The sequence below is a fragment of the Thrips palmi genome, unplaced genomic scaffold (genome assembly GCF_012932325.1).
Source record: "Thrips palmi isolate BJ-2018 unplaced genomic scaffold, TpBJ-2018v1 HiC_scaffold_5, whole genome shotgun sequence".
Taxonomy (NCBI): Eukaryota; Metazoa; Arthropoda; class Insecta; order Thysanoptera; family Thripidae; genus Thrips; species Thrips palmi.
Window position 1 is genome coordinate 4,094,730 of NW_023144632.1, and position 20,800 is coordinate 4,115,529.

At 49.1% G+C, this 20,800-nt stretch overlaps 5 protein-coding genes across 5 annotated transcripts in view; all 5 read left to right on the forward strand.

Moving 5' to 3' along the window:
- Positions 1–1,247, forward strand: part of LOC117650776 — a 1,674-nt gene extending 427 nt beyond the window's left edge. Inside the window, exons 2-6 of the mRNA XM_034394377.1 lie at positions 1–111; positions 296–493; positions 570–644; positions 721–810; positions 980–1,247. The exon at positions 1–111 is cut by the window's left edge and continues 129 nt beyond it. Coding sequence (XP_034250268.1) covers positions 1–111; positions 296–493; positions 570–644; positions 721–810; positions 980–1,069 — 564 coding nt within the window. The 3' untranslated portion in view covers positions 1,070–1,247. The remainder of the gene's footprint in view (positions 112–295; positions 494–569; positions 645–720; positions 811–979) is intronic.
- A 1,297-nt stretch (positions 1,248–2,544) lies between these two features.
- LOC117650777 lies at positions 2,545–9,503 on the forward strand. The gene is made up of 7 exons (XM_034394379.1): positions 2,545–2,603; positions 2,682–3,030; positions 7,068–7,289; positions 7,417–7,614; positions 8,353–8,421; positions 8,512–8,601; positions 9,379–9,503. The coding sequence occupies exons 1-7, from the start codon at positions 2,545–2,547 to the stop codon at positions 9,466–9,468; spliced, it is 1,077 nt and encodes a 358-aa protein (XP_034250270.1). The 3' UTR covers positions 9,469–9,503.
- A 576-nt stretch (positions 9,504–10,079) lies between these two features.
- Positions 10,080–11,515, forward strand: LOC117650899. The gene is made up of 2 exons (XM_034394541.1): positions 10,080–10,627; positions 11,092–11,515. The coding sequence occupies exons 1-2, from the start codon at positions 10,527–10,529 to the stop codon at positions 11,477–11,479; spliced, it is 489 nt and encodes a 162-aa protein (XP_034250432.1). The 5' UTR covers positions 10,080–10,526; the 3' UTR covers positions 11,480–11,515.
- Positions 11,516–11,878: 363 nt separating this feature from the next.
- LOC117650840 lies at positions 11,879–13,684 on the forward strand. Its single transcript, XM_034394447.1, has 5 exons — positions 11,879–12,127; positions 12,234–12,349; positions 12,687–12,884; positions 13,065–13,139; positions 13,474–13,684. The coding sequence occupies exons 1-5, from the start codon at positions 11,935–11,937 to the stop codon at positions 13,564–13,566; spliced, it is 675 nt and encodes a 224-aa protein (XP_034250338.1). The 5' UTR covers positions 11,879–11,934; the 3' UTR covers positions 13,567–13,684.
- A 584-nt stretch (positions 13,685–14,268) lies between these two features.
- On the forward strand, positions 14,269–17,379 carry LOC117650839. Its single transcript, XM_034394446.1, has 7 exons — positions 14,269–14,410; positions 15,006–15,366; positions 15,950–16,171; positions 16,280–16,471; positions 16,858–16,932; positions 17,000–17,089; positions 17,266–17,379. Exons 1-7 carry the CDS (start codon positions 14,286–14,288, stop codon positions 17,344–17,346), a joined length of 1,146 nt encoding a protein of 381 aa, XP_034250337.1. The 5' UTR covers positions 14,269–14,285; the 3' UTR covers positions 17,347–17,379.
- Positions 17,380–20,800: the final 3,421 nt, after the last annotated feature.

A 20,800-nucleotide genomic window follows, 5' to 3' on the forward strand; every position in this document is an offset into this window, starting at 1 on the left:
CTCGTGGCGGAGGCAGAGGGCCAGGATGAGAGCCAGGACGAGCGCTCCCGGGTCGACGCGTGCCGGTGGCGTGGGCTGCGGGTCCGACAGATACTCCTGCACGATTTGAAGGTCAGTGGCAGCCATTGCTTTGCATGGTTAAGACCCCCGAGGGCAGTTGCAATTACTGCTCTGTTGACAGTCGTCGAAAGACTGTGAACCCTGGCCGCCGTCATTGTACCGAGCACAGTCCCGCCCCTGGAGAAACATTGACTGAAGTGGGACTCGTCACTTTCAAGATGATTACTTTTTCCAGGCGTGCATGTGCGCTGCGTACGGCGTGCAGATTGTCGCCTTCGTCCTGGGCGACATGGTGGACTCGGCCTTCTCGCTGTACACCAACCTGTCGGTGGCTTTCGCGTCCACCCAGTGCGTGGCGGACACACTCTGGGCCGTGGTCATAGCCTTGCGCCTGGTGCTCATCTTCGTTCTTTGCCAGTGGGTCAGCGAGGAGGTCAGTTGCACGTGACTAGATAAGCAGGCACTAGAGAATTCTACCATAACAAAGCACCGCGCGGAATGTTTTGCAGCACGAAACTTTGTCCCACATATTCAACAGCTTTCAGGCGGGCACCTGTAATCTCCCGCGAAAAGAAGCGCAGGAGGTAAGGAACCCTTGGAAAATACGGAGGATGCCTTCGACACATTCTCCTTGTAACTCAATTGTTTTGTAAAATTCAGGTAAAAGGGTGCATTCTTCAATTTTGCGTGGTTGACCACACCTTTACTGCTGCCGGCATGCTTCCCATGGACCTAAACAGCATGAAAGCGGTCTGGGCCAGTTGAACTAGGCCTGCACCTTGAAGAATTCTTGACTCAAATAAACATGTTTTTGTCAAAACAGAGAACGATCAAGAATTCTTTTCCTGGGTGTGGGCCTCTCATTTGCATTTAGAATGTAGCTTGACATACACATTTGAACACCTGTCTTGGTTTTCAGGCCATTCTGGTCATCATCAGCAACTGCATCGTCCTTGCCCAGTTTGATCGGGCTACGTGCAGTCTTATTGAGCTCCCCATCAAATCCTGACACGTAGAAGAGAGAAGGTTAAATCCTACATCTTCCGAGTGTCAAAAATCTGCGGTCTTCGGGCAGATGTGCCCTATTAACAGGATCTCTTCTGAGTTTGGAGGAATTCATTGGTGGAGCCGCTTCTCAATTGTAGCATTCCTCTTTCAGCCGAGGCCATTTCATGAAAGTTACTGTGCGTGCAAATTCGTTGCCGAGTCACAAGCTGCGTTTGATCGTCCACCGTGGGATCGTCCTCAGTATAACAAAATTGCAATCTTTTTAAACGATCTTTAATACAGTTCTAATTCAACTAACACTGCAAATCAATGTGAAATTCAAAATTGTGTCGTGGAGGCTGCATAAAACATTTTAAACAAATGACGTTTCCTCCTCCAGATTATTTCTGTTGCATGCTTTTTGCACTGTTTTGACGTATTTATGAAATAAATACCGGTAGGTGGATATAAATTTTCATGCGTGCTTTGTCCGCTCTAAATATATAATGATACCCGCATATTTTTTAATTATAATTTAATTTTTTAATTATTTAATATTACCCGCCTCTGTTTCAAAACTGCTAATGACAAAAATGGCACAATTTTTACTGTATCCAAGATTCAAATCTCTTTGGAGTGTGGACTAAATAAGCAAAAGTTTCATTTTTGTAATTGTACAGAACGGCTCAGAGTTGCCGATTTTTATTGACAGTTTTATTGACGTCCTACGGTACGTGTGTTGCCAGAACGTGCTGGCATTTTGCGTGTTGGCGTCTCTACTACGAGGCCACCACGCTTTTGTCAAGGTGGTTTTTCTTCGATTGCTTTTCCTCGAAGTGGATCGGTGGGAAGTCCGACTTCAGTCCCGCCAAAACGCTTGATCGTGCACGACACTCCGACAGCCCCCTGCAGGATGCCATCCAGGACGTTGCCATTCGGGGCATTGCCTTTCTCAACTCCTCTGTCCTGGGCGTCGCATTTCAGGAGGTTTTCCTTCACCGAGTGGAGCATGCAGAGCTGGATGTAGGTGCAGTTTCATACCCCTCTGGCAACAACCACGTAATATTCACGTAACATTCTCGTAACGTAGGGGTCGTAGGCTGCCGTCGCACAGTGCACCCACCTAGCTGGAATTGGACGTTGCGTCCACGTCTCACCCATCTACGTGGATGTTCGCGAGAGGTATTGCGCCTTTTGAGGCCCTTGCAAATCCAGATTACAAGGAAAAATTATACGTGGATACCGGACTAATGTCGGAAGTATCATAATGAGTCTGATCACACATTCTGATAAAAACTAGATCTCTTAAAGTTCAGAATCTTGTTTGATATTCTGTTGATTCTGAATTCTTGAAGTTCAAAATCATGTTGATCTTCTTTTTCTGTCACCAAATCTCGTTAGGTCTTAGTGACTTTGTTTGGGTGCATGGACACTCCATCATGCCCTTGCCTGGCATGTACACTTTAGGTGGCACATGCTACACGCCACTCGGCGCACATGCTCTTTCTTGCTGAAGTTCAGTTTGAGGTGAGGTCGTACGCCCTGCGGAACCGTGGGTAGGGTAATGCTTGCTCAAAGGAAGATTTACTTCGCCAAGGGACAGCTCGCTGGTTTCATCGTGTCACTTGCTGCAGGTACAGCACAGCGGTGGCCTCAAATTTGCCAGGAGCGGGCATCATCTGCTTCTCGTTACTGGTGCCTTGGTGCGAAGACTTCAAGATATCCTTCGTGGAGGACGTGCGTGCAATCTCTTTCAAGTTGCGCCTGTTCCTGGTGCTGGTAATGCTGTCTTCTCTCCTTTGGAGTGGCCGAGAAGTGTACGCCACGGTGTGTGGCCTGCAGCAGTGTGTAAGGTGGTCGATGAGGCGAGGTGTACCTTCTTCCTGCTCATTGAAGCGGGTCGCGACTACCATCGCCGCTTCCGCTCTGGCTGCTCTGATCCTCATAGTCATCATGGTCACCAAATTTATCAGAGACGGGAAGGTATGAGCTAATGATCCCAACTTCTCACTGCTACGATAGAGATCTTTTCGTGATAGATGTGCAGAGGGGCTCCTTTTCAGCCAATTACAGACGATTGTTAGAACCATGCGAATTGGGAGGCCCCGCGGGGCAAAACAGACTAACATCCGGTGCGGCACGGCACGGATTAGGGCTGAGCAGCGCGCTTATCACGAGAGAGTCTTTCTGCAGCGACAGTAAAGCGTGACTGACGTGGGGCTATCACGTTTAAAATAAGTCGCCCAAAGCAGTTTTGAACTGAAGGATTGTCCTCACACTCGTGTAAACCTTGTCGCAATGTCAGAAACGTGTATGAAAACCTGATTAAAATTCGTGCACCTCTACACTGGTAGCCAACGAATGTGACGTCATATTCGTTGGAGTGTAAATTTTGTCACCTTCGTTTGAATATGATGTCACCTTCGTTTGAACGTGACTCGGCCGTTAAAGTAGGGTGTCACGTTCGTTTGAACGTAGATCAACATTCAAACGAATGTGACATCATATTCAAACGAACGTGACTAAATTCACATTCGAACGAATATGACGTCACATTTGTTGGCTACCAGTGTAAAAGCTGAAAAAAATATATCATTCAACAAACGTTAATGAAAGATGATACTCGTTTGGTTTTCTTCTAGGTAGTATTTCGGGATTATTCATAATTGTGTATGAAATGAAATAGATAGCCCAATAAAATACATAGACCTAAGCGAGCTGGACAGTGCTGGTGCGAGCCGAGCTGTGGTTTGCACCGCCGCGCCGTGCCTCGAGCGCGCTGAGCCGTGCCGAGCCGTGAGGCATTGTTGCTGTTCTGTGCGCTGTACCCAGGGAGGGACTGTGCGAGAGGGGGAGGGCATTGTTGGCCGGTGCCGCTCGCGCTGTACCCGGAGGAGGAGTTGTCGATGCGTCGCGCAGGCTGTGCCTCACTCATTCACTCACCAGCCCGCCCGGGCAGCCAGCCCCCATTATTGTTAGGATACAGCCTTGGTTTCTGGACTCTCGAGTAAAAGCTAGCTGACACCTTTAAGTGTTTTTGGCTGAGCGATAGCGAAGCCTGTTACTCCAGTGGGGTTGAAAAATTTTTCCTGTCTGTCTGTCTGTCTGTCTGTCTGTGTGTCTGTGTGTGTACACTACTCCTCCTGAACGGCTCGGCCGATCTGGCTGAGAATTTGCAGGCTTATGAGGTATGTCCTTGGCTCGGCACACGCGAAATTTCACCATCCTAGCTCAAGTGGTTCAGTTTTTATAGCCGAAAAACACCTAAAAAACAGCGAAAAATCGAGTTTTCTGCAGGCAGATTACTTCTGTCTTGAAGAAAGGGGTGTCTGGGGGGCGGAGCTCCCCAACCTCGACAAGTTAAAAAGTTACAAGGGTCAAGATCGTGTTATCTGTAGATTAAGCAACTCTTTCTAAAATTAAGGGGGGTCTGGGGGGCGGAGCCCCACAGCATGCTACACGTAAGAAGTAGCCGACGATGGACAAGCCAATGCCTGCCGAAGGCAGGCTAGCGCCGCAGGCCAAGGTAGGTACGTCAGGCGCGGATTGGAGGAACAGGCCGCGAGACATCGCGAAGCCTGTTACGACAAGACGCGGTCTGGCGTAAACCTACCTTGTATATTGTTCTAGGTACGTTTTAAAGTACTAAAGGTATCATCTGCTAAAAATCTCATTCAACGAACGTTAATGAAAGCAGATGATACTCGTTTGGTTTTCTTCTAGGTAGTAGTTCGGGATTATTAGCTGAGCGATAGCGAAGCCCGTTACTCCAGTGCGGTTGAAAAGTTTTGTCTGTCTGTCTGTCTGTGTGTCTGTGTGTGTGTGTGTGTGCACTACTCCTCCTGAACGGCTCGGCCGATCTGGCTGAGACTTTGCAGGCTTATTAGGTATGTTCTTGGCTCGGCACACGCGAAATTTCACTATCCTAGCTCAACTGGTTCAGTTTTTATAGCCGAAAAACACCTAAAAAACGGCGAAAAATCGAGTTTTTTGCAGGTAGATCACCTCTGTCTTGAAGAAAGGGGGGTCTGGGGGGCGGAGCCCCCCAGCTTCGACAAGTTAAACAGTGACAAGGGTCAAGATCGTGTTATCTGTAGATGAAGCAACAATATCTAGAATTAAGGGGGGTCTGGGGGGCGGAGCCCCCCAATGCAACACGTAAGAAGTAACCGACGATGGACAAGCCAATGCGGAGCCCCCCAATGCAACACGTAAGAAGTAACCGACGATGGACAAGCCAATGCCTGCCGAAGGCAGGCTAGCGCCGCAGGCCAAGGTAGGTACGCCAGGCGCGGATTGGAGGAACAGGCTGCGAGACATCGCGAAGCCTGTTACGACAAGACGCGGTCTGGCGTAAACCTACCTTGTTCATAATTGTGTATGAAATGAAATAGATAGCCCAATAAAATGCATAGACCTAGCTGGACAGTGTTGGTGCGAGCCGAGCTGTGGCATGCACCGCCGCGCCGCACAGTGGGGCGAAAACGGAAAAAGTCGCACGAAATTATTTTCTTCACCAAATTTTGTGTATAGTGTATTTAGGGGTCGCTGAATTCATTTCTGACGAGATTTGATCGTGAAAGGCACCCTAAGAGGCGGAGCCAGGTGCGTGAAGGGGGGTAAAACGAACCTTATTGCTGAATTCTCGCAAAACTTTAGATTTGAGGGTTTCATTGGGAGTGAAAATCATTTCTGAGGAGATAAGAAGACAAAAGCTATACCCAGGAGACGACCAAACGCGCCTCTTGTGCCGCCTATTGATACTGGCTGCACCCGAGGCCTGCGTAACGATGCACGTCTTGGCGCAACAGCATGACCACGGAAGTTGTAAGTATCACTATCGGTGGCAGTCCAAAACGATGTCTGGTGTGGCACAGTGTCTGGCCGAGCTGGCTGGAGTAGCCAGCGCGCGTAGCGCCTCTGCCGTCCTCTCCCGAGGGCGCGGTGCGGTAGCGGCGGTGTGGCGCGGCGAGACGAAGTCGCATGTTTGACGTCGATTTGAAGGAAAACGGCATCGAACGGCATCGCCGGACGAAATGGACATGAAAGTGGGGTCACCATACTATCTCACCACGGTGCCCGACCGGTTCGCAAATGTTCGCAATTCGACTTATCCCTCGTCAAAAAAGTCGCAGACGACGATTTTTGCAAACATTTGAAGACCCGCAGTTTCCACACTTTTCGTTTGAAACCAATTTCAATGTATGGACTGGACTGCTTGATTTTTTGCCTTTCCAAAAACATATAAAACATGTTATTTTGCTCTGCAACAGCGATAGGAGTGGCCTTTCTTACGCGACCCCCGCCAAATGTATCATTTTCTCGCGAAATTGCTCTACTTTGAGGTCGCTAAACGGCAAGTAGTAGTTATTTGAGGTGCAAAAAATGTTCGTAACTGTATAGAATGGTCCTTTCTGAGTTCAAAAACGTCGGTCCCATCCCTCTGGGACAAAAACGGCGAAATCGGACTTACGTGCGACTTTTTCCGGTTTCGCCCCACTGTGCGCCGTGCCCCGAGCGCGCTGAGCCGTGCCGAGCCGTGAGGCATTGTTGCTGCTCTGTGCGCTGTACCGGGGAGGCACTGTGCGAGAGGGGGTAGGGCATTGTTGGCCGGTGCCGCTCGCGCTGTACCCGGAGGAGGAGTTGTCGATGCGTCGCGCAGGCTGAGCTTCACGCATTCACTCACCAGCCCGCCCGGGCAGCCAGCCCCCATTATTGTTAGGATACAGCCTTGGTATTCTGGACTCTCGAAGCTAGCTGACACCTTTAAGTGTTTTATATTGTTCTAGGTACGTTTTAAAGTACTAAAGGTATCATCTGCTAAAAATCTTCGGACATTCTGTAGTACTCAAACCATCAGTATCAGAGTAAGTCTTCAGAATTTCAGCTTTTAGAGGTGCGCGAATTTGGATCAGGATTTCAGACATGTTTCTGACATTTTGACAAAATTAATACAAGTGATGGGCTTGCCCCTTCTTTTCTTGTCCACTAAGATAGCAATCGTTGTTGACACTTTTCAGATTGGGTCGGTTGATGCGCGCATCGAATTGCTCGCAGCATGGATAATCTCCGTCATCGGAAGCGCCCTTGCCTGTCAGATTGCCACTCTGTGGGCACTTGGCACAGACCTTTACGTTGATGTCCTGCACCTCGTTCAGGATACAGCCGCCCACCCCAAACGGGCCTGTGCTCATCGTTGGCGCGAGCTTAGGCTCCGTTTGCTCACCATACACGATTTGAAGGTCGGAAACAACGACTATAGCACCAGGGGTGTAGCCCATGAAGGCAATTATTTAACTTTGGAACATGCAGCCATATAATCGTGTCTCATCTTTCTTGTGGTACAAATGCGCTTGTATGAACCGTTAGGTTTGCGTGTGCGCTTCGTGCGGCGTTCCGGTAGTGGCTTTCATCCTGGCTGATCTGTTGGACTGCACCTTCTCGCTTTACACTAACATGTCCCTAGCCTTCGCGTCCCGCCAGTGCGTGACGGACTCGATTTGGGCCGTGGTCATGGCCTTGCGTCTGGTCCTCATCTTTGGACTGTGCCAACGGATCAGCGAAACAGTGAGTTGCTTTCACTTCCAGTAGACTTTTAGTCAAAGAATGTGCTACAGTTTACCAGCCCAAAGCGGCATCCTTTTTACATCAGTGCTCTTTCAATGCTAAATTAACGTCCTGGGCTTCTTTTGTGATGCTCTGCTTTGGAGAGGCGCTCCATCGCGCGTGAAAGTTTACTTCTAGCGTTATATCGAAGTTTATGGTGTAGTGTGTACGAGAAACCGAATTGCTTGTGCCAAGCACATGGTCAAAATGCCTTCACTCGTGTAAACCTTGTCGTAACGCACTGAAAAACCAAACGTGGTCCAGACCACACCCACTGGTGTGGTCAAAGGATGCCTGACGACATCAGTTGGTGTGGTCTAGACCACACCAAACGTGGCCAAACGTGGTCTAGACCACACCAACTGATGTGGTCAAAATAGCATCCATCTGACCACACTAGTGGTGCGGTCTGGACCACGTTTGGTTTTTCAGTGCGTAAGAAACCTGTTTGAAAATCTGATCAAAATTCGCGTACATCTGAAGCTGAAAACTTATTCTGACTAAGACCTTCAATATCAGGATAAGTTTTCAGAATCTCAACTTTCAGAGGTGCGCGAATTTTTATCAGGATTTCAGACTTGTTTCTGACATCCTGACAACATTTACACTAGTGTTGCTATTTCTCCGTAAGCTTGTTTGCAATGCAGGAGCACACTAACCACCCCTCCCCTAAATCAATTGCAAATTCATTGATTTCAGTACGAAGAACTGTCCCACATCCTAAATGGCTTGCTGCTGAATTCTAAGCCGGTTGCTTCAGAAGAAGAAGTAAGAAAACTGTGCAAGAGTAGCTGACACGTGAGCTGACATCTTTGGGCCCTCCTCGTGTATTAAAATCGTTCGTCTTGCACAACTCAGGTGAAAGGGTGCATTATTCAAATTTGCTTGGGCAACAACACCTGCACAGCTGCTGGCGTGCTTCCAATGGACCTCAACAGCATGATATCGGTATGAGACGAGCTTCGACAATGCTTTGTGGACACGTCTCCCACTTTACCGGTTTTCTCGGACAAAGGGACTTAAGTCCACATTTTGGTCAAAACGGTTTTATTGTTTTCTCAGAGTGCTGTTGAAAAGTTACACAAAATGGCGAAAGACATGATTCCATGACAATTAGTTCGGAAGTTATAGCGTTGACTATAAAACCTAAATCCACTGGCTTTCTGACAAAACAACTTTAGTCTACTCGTTTTCTGACAAAACAGCACAAGTCCATCAGTTTTCTGACAAAACCACCTAGGTCCACATGTTGTTTGACAAAAGCACTTACGTCCAGCGTGATGTTTTCTGACAAAAAATTATACGTTCAGCCATTTTTTGACAAAAGCACCGAAGTTTTATCGACGAAGGTCGTTATGACCAGAAAACTGGTGTGGACTTGTGCTCTTTTGTCAGACTTAAGTTGTTATGTACAAAAACGAATGGACTTACGGTTTTTTTTTGCCAGAAAACGAATGGACGTCAGTCAAACTGTGATATTCATCTGTGAATATCTAAGCAAGAAATGACATAACTGATCGTCGAAAAATCGGCACTGTTTTCTGCATGCCACGTTATCTTTCGCATGAAATTTTATGCCCATATTTGTCAAAACAGGGCTTTAAACTACCTAAAACTGCCTCCTGAAAAATTAATGGAAATGAGCTTACGTCCTTTTGTCCGAAAAGTAGAACAATTATTCCCACAAAGTTCCCTTGTTGTAAATTAAGTGATATTTGTTCCCAGGCCACTCTATTCATCATGAGCTACTGCACTGTCCTCGTGGAGTTTGATCGGGTTACCTGCAGTCTCAAAGAGCTGCCTAGGGAATCTTAACGTAAACGCGAAAAAGGACAGATTTTAGTTTTAAGACAATATTATTGGCTGAGCGATAGCGAAGCCCGTTACTCCAGTGGGGTTGAAAAGTTTCGTCTGTCTGTTTGTCTGTCTGCGTGCGTGTGTGTGTGTGTGCACTACTCCTCTTGAACGGCTCGGTCGATCTGGCTGAGATTTTGCAGGGTCATTAGGTATGTCCTTGGCTCGCCACACACCAAAATGCAGCTTTCTATCTCAATCCATTCGGTTATATTAGCCAAAAAACACTTCAAAAACGGCAGAAAAAAGACAACTTTTTAGGTACTTTCAACTTTTTGCCAAGTTTCATATCGTTCCATATGTTTTTGAGGCTGCTGATGACGAAAATAGAACCCGTTCGGGCCACCGACCGAAAGTTAAATCCCATTGGTGTAGATTTTGATGACCAAATGCAATTTTTTGAGGGGATCACGCCCATTTCTGCGGCCTGCCTGGGAAAGCAGCCTGCCGGAGGCAGGTTAGCGCCGTAGGCCAAGGTAGGTGTATACGCCAGGCGTGGATGGTCGAAACTGGCGCAGCATCGCGAAGCCTGTTACGACCAGACACGGTCTGGCGTACACCTACCTTGTTTTTAGTAATTTTATACCTAAGTAAAGCATCTGAGCCTTAGCAAGTGAAATATGCGCTAGGGGGTGCATTCGCCACGGAAGAAAGGCACACGGGCAAACACGGGGAACTTTTCAACACGTGACAGAGGTGCACCATCCTTCTCCCCGTACAATAGGGAAAAAGAAATTGACAACTTAAGTCCTTGAATCACAGCGTATTAACTATAGACACCCGCCAAAAAGTCAGGGTGGAGCAACACCTGAGCTGGAAACACCTTTTTTATCAGAGAAGACGAACGTGTTCGGTAGAGCTCACGCGTTTTCATGCAACTGGCTGTGTAAGGCAGTCAAGGGAACTCTCAATCAATCCACCCCGGTCGATAAAGCTGGGTGGTCAAAGCGCCCGTGGTGCTCGCCATTTGTCTCGAGGCCACACTACAACGTGCCCAACGACGGCATCGCCTCTTAAGGATGTCCTGGAGACGGCTAACGTGTACATCAGCCTCCTTGAAGTCCTGGGAAACCTGGAAGTTCTGGAGGTCCTACAACAAGTGGAGCTGGCGGAGCTGGATGTAAGTGTTTTATTGCACCATCGATTCTTAAGTCCTTGATGTGGTTGTCGACTGCCTGAGTTCACATTTAAGATTGCTAAAATGTTACATGATGTTCCATGCCGTCAACATTTAAGAAAATACAACAACACGCAAATTCTGCCCCTTGTTGTGCCCAATGGTGTGCGTATGCATTCACAATACAATACTCTTGACATTAAGGTAAATTTGGGTAGCGATAATTTACCATCAGACTTTGGACGATAGTGCTCTCTAGCTATTTCCTTCAATCAATATAACTTTGGAAACTTTCATAACTTAATCAAACTCCTGAAATTCTAACGCGGAATTTTTAAGTTTGTGTCCTGCTTTGTGACGGAGCAAACAGATATGGGCAGCAGCACCCCTAAAGCTTCACCCAAAATGCGTAATATTTCTGTTGGGGTGGGGCTTGCATCGTCACATTTGCTTGCCACCTGCTACAGATTTTACTCGCTGGCGGCGGCGCAACTGCCAACGCTGGGAGTTTTGCTCCTTGCAAGCATTGTGCCTTGGTGTGGACATGCGCGGACGACCTTCGTGGAGGAAATGCGCACTGCCGTGCGCAGGTTCAAGATCTTCCTGTCACTGTTTATACTGGTGACGTCGCTCTGGAGTCGCCGCGAGATGCACACCGTGTTGTGTGGCCTGCAGTACTGCGTGAAGCACTCGATGTTCTCCGGAGGGCCGTCATTGCGCTACTTGCGCAGGGTCCTGGTCGCCATCGTCGGCCTGGCCGTCATTGTTCTGTTTGCATCAGTCCCTATATTCTTCTACTTTTTAGGGCTCCTCGAGGTACACAGTCGTTCCAGCCAAAGGTCGGTCTTCTGCTAACCGTTAAAATTACCCCTTCCACCTTGAAAGTCCACCTGTATCAACCCCGATGCTTACACCCCCCCCCCCGTTTCCAGCCCAGTGGAGGGGATAGTTTGAGCGGCTTTCACAAGACCTACCTTGGGCTTAGATGTTCACACCTACAGATGCATACTTGGTTGAGTACACATCTGCAGATGCAATCTTGGCTGAGGACACGTCTACGGACACCTTCTTGCTGAGTACATATCTACAGAGGCATAATTGTAGGAGTTCACACCCATAAAGTATGCATTCGTAGGTGTGTCCTAAGGCAAGTATGCATCCCTAGGTGCGTACTTGCAAGTAGTTTATTCTTCAGTTTGTAGAGTTTACGCTCTCCTTTTTGTCGGTTTTGCTCCGTAGTTTGACAGTTATGCTTTTTATCAGGCGACTATGACGTTTAAAACTATGCGCATTCAAGTAGTAAACTGTACATGCAGGGATTCTTCTTTGCCACCTGGAGTAAAAATCAGGATGAATTTCAAGAGCCTGCCTTTTGTGCAGGTGCCGTAGTAGCCTTTAAAAGTAGAATACCGCCGAACGAACACAGCTTCAACAAAACTCGTCTTCATTGTAAAAAAACTGACAGTTGTGCTGATCCTCTTGATTTGCTCAATCCACGACCAGGTAAAGGAATTTTGGGTTAGCGTGCTTGGTTTTGTCACACTCATCGCATCCACTACTGGGGGTCTTCTCGTCTGCCAAGTGGCCACTTTATGGGCACTTTGTGCAGACCTCCACGCTGACGTCTTGCTCCTCGTAGAAAACGCCAGGAGCGAATATCGACTGGCCCCCAGAAGGTGTTGGCAAAGGCTGCGGGTCCGCCAGACCCTCTTGCGTGATTTGATGGTCAGTAACAACTAGTTGTCCGTCGTGGTCTACAATACCGCGAAGTGGACCAAAAGACAGTTGGAGGCGGCCAAAACTCTAGGTGCGTTTGACGCTTTGTAGAGCTAAACATGTGACTCAAAGCAAACGTGTAACCCCACAAAGGTATGCCTTGTTTGGACAGCAATTCATTGGTAGGGCGACGGTTCGGTTCATGTCCCTTCCAGTGACTCAGAATCTCTTGACCACCTCCACCGGTCTTTAGGGCCTGTGCAACAGACAAACTATGCACTTTGATCTCCTTCGTCACAACCGTTGCACTGTTTTGATGAACAATATGCGGTGTTTGACTTCTCAGGTGAGCATGCATGCAGCGTTCGGTGTCCAGATAGTGGCCTTCATCCTGGGAGACACGATGGACTGCGCCTTTTCATTGTACACCAACCTGTCTTCAGCCTTCGGGTCCACCGTGTGCGTCACGGACACTGTCTGGGCTGTGGTCATGGCTATGCGTTTGGCTCTTATCTTCGTTCTTTGCCAGCGGATCCGCGACGAAGTGAGTAGTTGTGTCCTGCCACCGGTGCAAGGGATAGTTAGTCAAATAGGACATGAGTTCCTGTCTCAGACCTGTTTACCTAGTAGGTGACGGTGTGTCGTGGTAGATTAGGCGTAGCTTTGTTAAAACACAGAGGTACGCACGTCACGGGTAACAAATTCCCCACGGTATGTGTTGCAGCACGAATCCCTGTCGCACATCTTCAACAGCTTTTTGGTGAAAAGCAGCTGCCTAACCCCGGAGGCAGTGAAAGAAGTAAGTGCTATTTAGTCAGCGAGACAATTACGCGCATGTTACAGTCTTTTGTACCTTTCAGATAAAAGCGTTCATTCTGCAAGTCTGCTTGCTTAACCACACCTGCTCCGCTGGCGGTATGCTTCCCATGGACCTTGGCAGCATGAAAGCGGTGTGACAAAAGCGAGGCGTAATGGCATAGCGCAAAATTGTCTGCCTGCTCCTGTATAAATTCAATATCCAAGTAACACGTACTCTCAACGGAGAATTTTAATTTTGTCAGAGCAGAGGGCGAGAAAAATTAATAAGATCCTGTTTGATAGCCAAATTGTTCTTGAATAATCTTTCTTCCCAGGCTATTCTCTTTATCATCAGCAACTGCCTCATCCTCGTGCAGTTCGATCGAGCCATGGGCAATTCTACTGGTCTTCCCTACGACCCCCGATAGTGAAAAGGGATTTGGCTCACAGGCAGCAGGAAAACGCAGTCATGCATCTGAAGCTCTGCCTTCCCAGTGCCTGGACGGTTGCATCACCAGACCTTCTCTCGGACCCGCACTTGCCCTACAGCCCACTGGCGTTCACTTTCCGCATGTTACCAAGATGCTGTCGCTAAACATGGTTCACAAACGAAAATAAAATTTTCTTTTTGAAACAAGACATTGAAAACTCAAGTCCCTGCATCAAAGTGTATTCATTGTAGACACCCTTCAGGGTTGATCAGCACCAGTGTTGGAAACAGCTTTTTTAATCCGAGGAGACAAACAAGTTCAGTAGAGCGCATGCCTTTCTTTGCACTTGCCTGCTTCAAGGGGGCTCCTAATTGATTACACAGGTCGATAAAACTAGTGGTCAAACAGCACCGTGGGACTCGCCATTTGTCTCGAGACCTCAGCCCAACGTGCCCAACGACGGCATCGCCTTTTACGGATGTCCTGGAGACTTATCACCTGGATACCGTAAGCCGGGGCAATATGAGACAATTTCGGGGTAATATGAGACGGAGTTTGGTTTGCGCAAGATTCACTCTGAGCTCGGTATTCGGCCACAAAGAGAGCCACTGCTGTAAAAAATTAATTACTCTTTGTTGGCACCATTTTTCGCCGTGAAGTTTGACAGGGATGAGTCATCAAATGCCACGAGAATTATAATTCTAACGATAAAAATCATGCGTCTCATATTACCCCGAAATTGTCTCATATTACCCCCGCCTACGGTATCAGACCCCTGGAAGTCCTGGGAAACCTGGAAGTTCTGGAAGTCTTACAACAAGTGGAGCTGGCGGGGCTGGATGTAAGTTCTTTATTGTATCTCGCAATCGATTCTTAGGTCCTTGATTAATTTATCGACCGCCCAGCCAGAGTTTACATTCAAGATTGATAAAATGATGTTGCGCTGAAAGCGTTGAAGAAAAGATTCTGAGTCACTGGAAGGGACATGAACCGAACCGTCGCCCTACCAATGAATTGCTGTCCAAACAAGGCATACCTTTGTGGGGTTACACGTTGAAGCGTTGAACGCCTTGAAAGCAGTGGCATACGCATGCACTAAATATCCAAGTGTCTTGACGTATACCATATTTAGGGCGACGTATAATTTTTCAACTCAAATTTGGGTGAAGATTATTTACGATTAGTATTTGGGGGAAAATGCTCTGTAGCTTTTTCCGTTAAGCAATGCAACTTTGAAATACTTTTGAAATTTACTTAAACTAGTAAGATTTTAAGGTGGCATTCATACGTGTGCGTCCCGCTTTGAGGTAGGACAAAACGACGGGTTCTTTTGCGAAAATTAAGCTTCCTCTGGTTTCGATCCTAACAGAGGTTGAAGCTTGTCCTAAAATGCGTTATTTTTTGTCTGGCATCATAACGTGCGTCACTGATTGCAGATACATCTCGCTAGTGGCGGCGCTACTGCCCACGCTAGGGATTGTGCTCCTTGCGGACGAAGTGTCGTGGTGTAAAGATACGCGGACGACTTTCTTGGAGGAAACGCGCACCAACGTGCGCTGGTTCAAGATCTCCATGACGCTGGTTATTATAGCGACGTCATTTTGGTATTGCCTCGAGGTGCGCACCGTGATGCTTGGCCTGCAGCACTGCCTGAAGTACTCATTGAGCCCCGGGCGGCCGTCCTCGGGGCCGTCCTCGCACTCCTTGCAGCGAGTCCTGGGTGCCATTGTCGTCCTTGCAGTGGCATCACTGTTTGCAACTGTCCCTGTAGTCTCCATTTACACACGGGACGTACAGGTAAACAGTCGTGCCAGCCGAAGGTACGTTTTCTGTCGACTCTTTTCTTCCGCCACACGCTCCCCCGGTCCTGTGGAGGGACAGTTTTAATGTTCTCAAGAAGACCTAATCTTAAACGTAGGTGAATTTCACTGAGTTTGATCATTTGACAAGCTACAAATCAATATAAGATGTGATTTCATCCACCTTCTCCTGAAGATGAAAGATAAAAGAAATGTTCCGATTACTCTCGTACCCGTCTCAAACTTCGCGAAATTCACTTGCATTTCAGATGAGATGCCTTAAGAAGGAACGCAAACGCACAGTTAGGATCTTTGGAATAGGACCCCTCAATCATTGATCCCAGTTTTGACTGACATGCTTGTGCGCATATAAGCGCCATCTGCATTAATATTCAGGATGCATTGTGATGAACTCCGAAAACCGTTCTTTTTGGAGGTGTCATGTCGACCCGTGTCGACCTCTAACCAGGAACGACAGCCCACCAAACTATTCATTCACCAACAAAAACAAAGCGCACCTTCCTAGTAAAAACTAATATTTGTGCTGACTGATACTCTTGGTTCGTTCTGTCCTCTACCAGAAAGGTGACTTCCGGGCCACTTTCTTCAATTTTGTCACATTTATCGCCTCCACTTTGGGGGGTCTACTCGTCTGCCAACTGGCCACTTTGTGGGCACTGGGTGCCGACCTTCATGCTGATGTCTTGCGCCTGGTTGAGAACGATGGGGCCAACCCTGGGCTTGCCACCAGGAGGCTTTGGCACGGGCTGCGGGTACGCCAGACCATCTTGCGGGATTTGATGGTCAGTAACAAGTAATTGTCCGCCAACGTAGTGGTCCATGACATCGGTCGTGTAGCTGCAGGCCACGGTGTCCTTTGACCTACCTCGTGCGCTGGTTGGACTTCTCAGGTGAGCATGTTTGGTGCGTTCGGCGTCCAGACCGTAGCCTTCATTCTGGGAGACACAATGGACTGCGCCTTCTCGCTGTACACCAACCTGTCTTTCTCGTCCACCCTGTGCGTCACGGACACAGCCTGGGCCGTGGTCATGGCCATGCGTTTGGTCCTCATCTTCGTTCTTTGCCAACGGGTCCGTGACGAGGTGAGTTATGTCATGTTACCGGTGCTGGGGTATAGTTTGGGTCCGGGTTTCGTCTCTGACTTGTTTGCCTAGTGGGTGACGATGCGTCGTGGGAGATTGGGCCCACGATTTCTACAACACTGCAAGATGCGATTTAAAAAAATGCCCCTTTATTGATTTAGATTATAGGGCTTCAAGGGACTTGAACGAATTACGAGACACTTGTTGTAGTATGATGTTTATTCTCAACTGATCGACAACGACAGACAACGACAACTGACACAAGAATCACATGGTTGACAGGAAGAAGACACCGGAAACGTGGTACCAACACAAAATCTTATTTTCAATACTGCCAACTGCAAACATAAATCTTACAATTTCAACACCCTTGGCATGTGTTGCAGCACGAAGCCCTGTCACACATCTTGAACAGCTTTCTGGCGAAAAGAAGCGACCTGACCCCCGAGGAAGTGCGGGAAGTGAGTGCGAATTGGCCTGGGCGAGAGGACCACGCCACGCTTGTTACAATATTCTTGTGCTTTTCAGGTAAAAGCTTTCATTCTGAAAGTCTGCTTGCTCAACCACTCCTGTTCTGCTGGCGGCATGCTTCCCATGGACCTGAGCAGCATGAAAGCGGTGCGACAAGAGCGAGGGGGTGTTTTGGCATTGCGCAAATCTGCCTGCCTGCTTCCATGTGAATTCAAAACACGTGCTCTCACGTCCAGAACTCTTATTTTGTCAGAGCAGAGCGAGAAAAATTTATAAGATCCTGTTTCACAGCCAAATCGTTCTACAATAATCTTTCTTCCCAGGCCATTCTCTTCATCATCAGCAACTGCCTCATCCTCATGCAGTTTGATCGAGCAATGGGTAGTTCTACTGGTCTTCCCTGATGGCGAAAAGAGATTTGGCTGTCAGGAAACGGGGAAACGGCGTCACGCATCTGAAGCTCTGCCTTTGCAGTTTCTGGACGGTCTACTGACCAGAGGTTGTCTCGGGCCCTCACCTGCCCTACAGCCCACTGGAGCTCATTTTCCGCATGTTGCCAAGATCCGGTCAATTAGTCAGGTCACAAACGAAAATAAAATTTAAGTTTTTGATAAAAGTAAACACCTTTTGTTCTGATTACAAGGACTTTGTGTAACCAGGGTTACAGATGGGCAGTAAAATGGTCTCGTTCTTTGAGAAGAAGACATTTGTCACTTCAATCAGGTGCTTCAAGCGCCGCTAATTTTACATCACTTCAAAAAATTATAGAATCCAGGCCGGGACCTCAGAAAATTCATTGGGTTGTCGCTTTAAATGACAGGAATTCAGTGCTGTCTTAGTCTCATTTTGGAGGATGTACAGCGAAGGTATCCAGCCAAGTCAAAGTAGTTTGTCCAATCGGACACCGTGTGCACCGCTCGGCCATCAACCTGCCATCGGCAGCCTGCCCCTCCCTGCAGGCCTCCAGCTTGGCCAGCCCTACACTGAGAATCCAAACGCTATGAGTATAGCGTCAATTGGTGCAATGCAAAAGCATTGCACATGAAGTGCAATGCCTCCCAATTCCCATGCATTAGCATAGGGCATTTTCGGGAAGCATTGCACCTAACGTGCAATATGGCTGTGGCATTGCACGTAAGGTGCAATATCTCAGCGCATTGCACCATACGTGCTATACTCATAGCGTTTGGAATCTCAGTGTATTAGCGCCGCAGCTCCGAAGAGTGCCCTCGTCGTCCCGCCTCTGTCGCCCTCGTGGGAAGACCTGTGCCGGTGCGAGAGAGACAGAGCGACAGCCCGCAGGTCGCGTAGTGCGTCGTAAAGCAGCGACGAACACGCGCACGCCGCGACAAGTCGCTCTGATTGGCAGTTCGCGGTTTAGTGCTCCGCCTGCAGAGGCTAGCCAAGGCTGCCCGCCCGCTGGGCTTACCAGCACAACCTGACGACGTGGTGGTAATTCTTTTCCCTCCTTCTCCTTCCTCCCCTCTCTCTCTCCCCCCCCCCCCCTACACACACTCTTTCTGGCGCTAATGGTCATATTAATTGCCCTCCGCGCTAGGCCAGGCTAGGCCAGGGGGAGTGCGGGATCACGGCCCCGCTGAGACTGTCGCGCTGAACCGAATGGCGTAATCAAGAGAAATGCTTGGCGCGGATTGATGCACGCTCGGCCTGGCCGTGGAGTGGCCCGCGGTGCGGGCTGCGGCCATTGGCTGCGGCCGGCCCCCACAGACCCCACCGGCCCCTCAGGTAGTGCGCAGCCACAGCGCAGCGGCGCGTGCGGGGGAAAACCAAATCAGTCGTCGGGTCGATCTCCCCGAATGAAACGCCAGTCGGGCATGATGGGCGACGACGATCGATGCGTCGAGTGCAAGACCACGAAGGTCGTTTCCCGTAATGGATGGTGGCGCGAAGATTGGATCAGGCGGTTACCCAAAATTGCAGAATTTTACGAATTGGATTGCCAATGACACCCGCTTTGGACATAGGTATACCGTTAGATTCATTTAAGGGGTCTGTCACTGACTGAAAATGTGCACAATGAGTGTGAGTGCAGTGAGTTTACCGGTGAGTGCAGCCTTGTTTTCGGCCTACTGACAGGGGATTGTCACACTTTATTGCCTCCATACAGGCGTTAGACAAAATCGAAGTAAGTTTAAGTGCGTAAGTGCATAGACTCGATTTAATTTAATTCGAAACAGAAAAATAGCGCTTTGCACAGCGGTCTTCTCAGCCACTGACCCGAAAAAAAGTGGTTACAAAACCCGTGGTTACAAAACCCGTGGTCACAAAACCCGTGGTTACAAAACCCGTGGTTACAAAACCCGTGGTTACAAAACCCGTGGTTACAAAACCCGTGGTTACAAAACCCGCGGTTACAAAACCCAATTTCCACAACTTTTTTGAATGCAGGGCCAACTGGTCTGGTTTTGAGTTTTAAGCTGGCATTTCGTTGGTCGTCCTCGTTAGTTCAAAAGTTGTCACAATTGTCCCGCTCACTTCGTGCTGACGGAGGACAAGGCGTGCCTGCGGCGCCCATTTCTCATTCGAAGCCATTCCCAAAGTTCGCTCTCGCATCCCCGTCGGCAAGATGACGCGATTTGCACGTGCTGGCCGTGCCGGGCCGTGCTGGGTGGTGGATGCGAGAGCAGACGGCGCGAAAACGAGCGGGAAATAAAACAAACAGAGGGAAGGAAGGTGTAGGTGAAACCCTTTCGTCCCGGCTATTCATTGAAATCCTCCTAATTCAGCTAACTAGGGCCTCCCCGTCGCACATATCCCGCCGCACGCCCTGGGGAACTATGAATGAATCTAGGCTCGGCTAGGCGAGGCAAGCCCAGCTGTTGTGCCCTATAGTAAATAATAGACTAACCACTTACACATCCGCGTGAGTCGCGCCGTGCCGTGCAGTGCCGTGCCGTGCCGTACCGTGCAGTGCCGCGCCGTGCCGCGAAGGGTGAACGGGGTGGCGCCAACACATGTCTCCATCGCCGCCAGCCAGGCTAATCATGATATTGCGTTCCGCCTCTCACTCGCACGCATACAGAAAATTTAGCATCATCGCGCAGCACACACGTGCAGAGGGAATCCGCGAGGAGGCGCTGTGTATGTGTACATGTGTGTGTGCGTGTGTGTGTGTGTGCGTGCGTGTATGTGTGTGTGTGTGTACGTGTGCGTACCCGACGACATTAAGGACAAAGGCGTGAGGTTGATTGGGGCCTGCTGCCGGCCCCCTGCCGAGGCCTGGCGCCCCGCGGAAGCCCCTGAGCCGCAGGGCAGCGTGCGAGGCGAGGCCGTGCGAGGCGAGGCCCGCGCCCCCCGGCCTGATTGCTTAGCGCGACCAGCGGCGAGGCCTGCTTCAGACTCCTTCAGCCTGCAGACTGATTCCGGGAGTCGTTTTCGTCGCTCCGTCTCTCTCGCACCTACACAGGACGCCCCACGAGTGTGAGGGAGACGGAATCGGCTCGCTGCTTGCAGGCGGCGTCACGCGGCGTCACCTCCTTGAGCCCCTCAGCGCCCTGCCCGTGCCCGGCGAGGGTGAAGTCACCTTGATCCCCGAGCTCCACTATCGGGCTCACCCCTTGAGCGGGCCCAAGGGGGGTCGACTCTTACTCAAGCCCAATAATACAAGAACCTGTAACACTATACCGTAGCACGGGGTAATATGAGACAAATTTCGAGGTTTTTAGTGAATTTCCCCTTTTCAATTTCAATTTGGGGTACTGAGGTGTTCATCACTTGTTCATTGACCCTTTGGCTACACTCTCACCAAATTTCAGATTTTTAGGTGCAGTAGGGACCTTTCAATAACCCTCGGAATGCCGTCCCATATTTCCCTGCAATGTGGGGTAATATGGGACA

Coding starts and splice junctions, on each gene's coding strand:
- LOC117650840 (XM_034394447.1), top strand. CDS start 11,935: ATGCAGGGATTCTTCTTTGCCACCTGGAGTAAAAATCAGGATGAATTT. Junction 12,128..12,233: donor TTTGCTCAATCCACGACCAG/GTAAAGGAATTT, acceptor CACTTTGTGCAG/ACCTCCACGCTGACGTCTTG. Junction 12,350..12,686: donor CCCTCTTGCGTGATTTGATG/GTCAGTAACAAC, acceptor TTGACTTCTCAG/GTGAGCATGCATGCAGCGTT.
- LOC117650899 (XM_034394541.1), top strand. CDS start 10,527: ATGTCCTGGAGACGGCTAACGTGTACATCAGCCTCCTTGAAGTCCTGG. Junction 10,628..11,091: donor TGGAGCTGGCGGAGCTGGAT/GTAAGTGTTTTA, acceptor CACCTGCTACAG/ATTTTACTCGCTGGCGGCGG.
- LOC117650839 (XM_034394446.1), top strand. CDS start 14,286: ATGCGTCTCATATTACCCCGAAATTGTCTCATATTACCCCCGCCTACG. Junction 16,472..16,857: donor GCCAACGGGTCCGTGACGAG/GTGAGTTATGTC, acceptor CATGTGTTGCAG/CACGAAGCCCTGTCACACAT. Junction 17,090..17,265: donor ACCTGAGCAGCATGAAAGCG/GTGCGACAAGAG, acceptor CTTTCTTCCCAG/GCCATTCTCTTCATCATCAG.
- LOC117650777 (XM_034394379.1), top strand. CDS start 2,545: ATGCTCTTTCTTGCTGAAGTTCAGTTTGAGGTGAGGTCGTACGCCCTG. Junction 7,290..7,416: donor TCACCATACACGATTTGAAG/GTCGGAAACAAC, acceptor ATGAACCGTTAG/GTTTGCGTGTGCGCTTCGTG. Junction 8,602..9,378: donor ACCTCAACAGCATGATATCG/GTATGAGACGAG, acceptor ATTTGTTCCCAG/GCCACTCTATTCATCATGAG.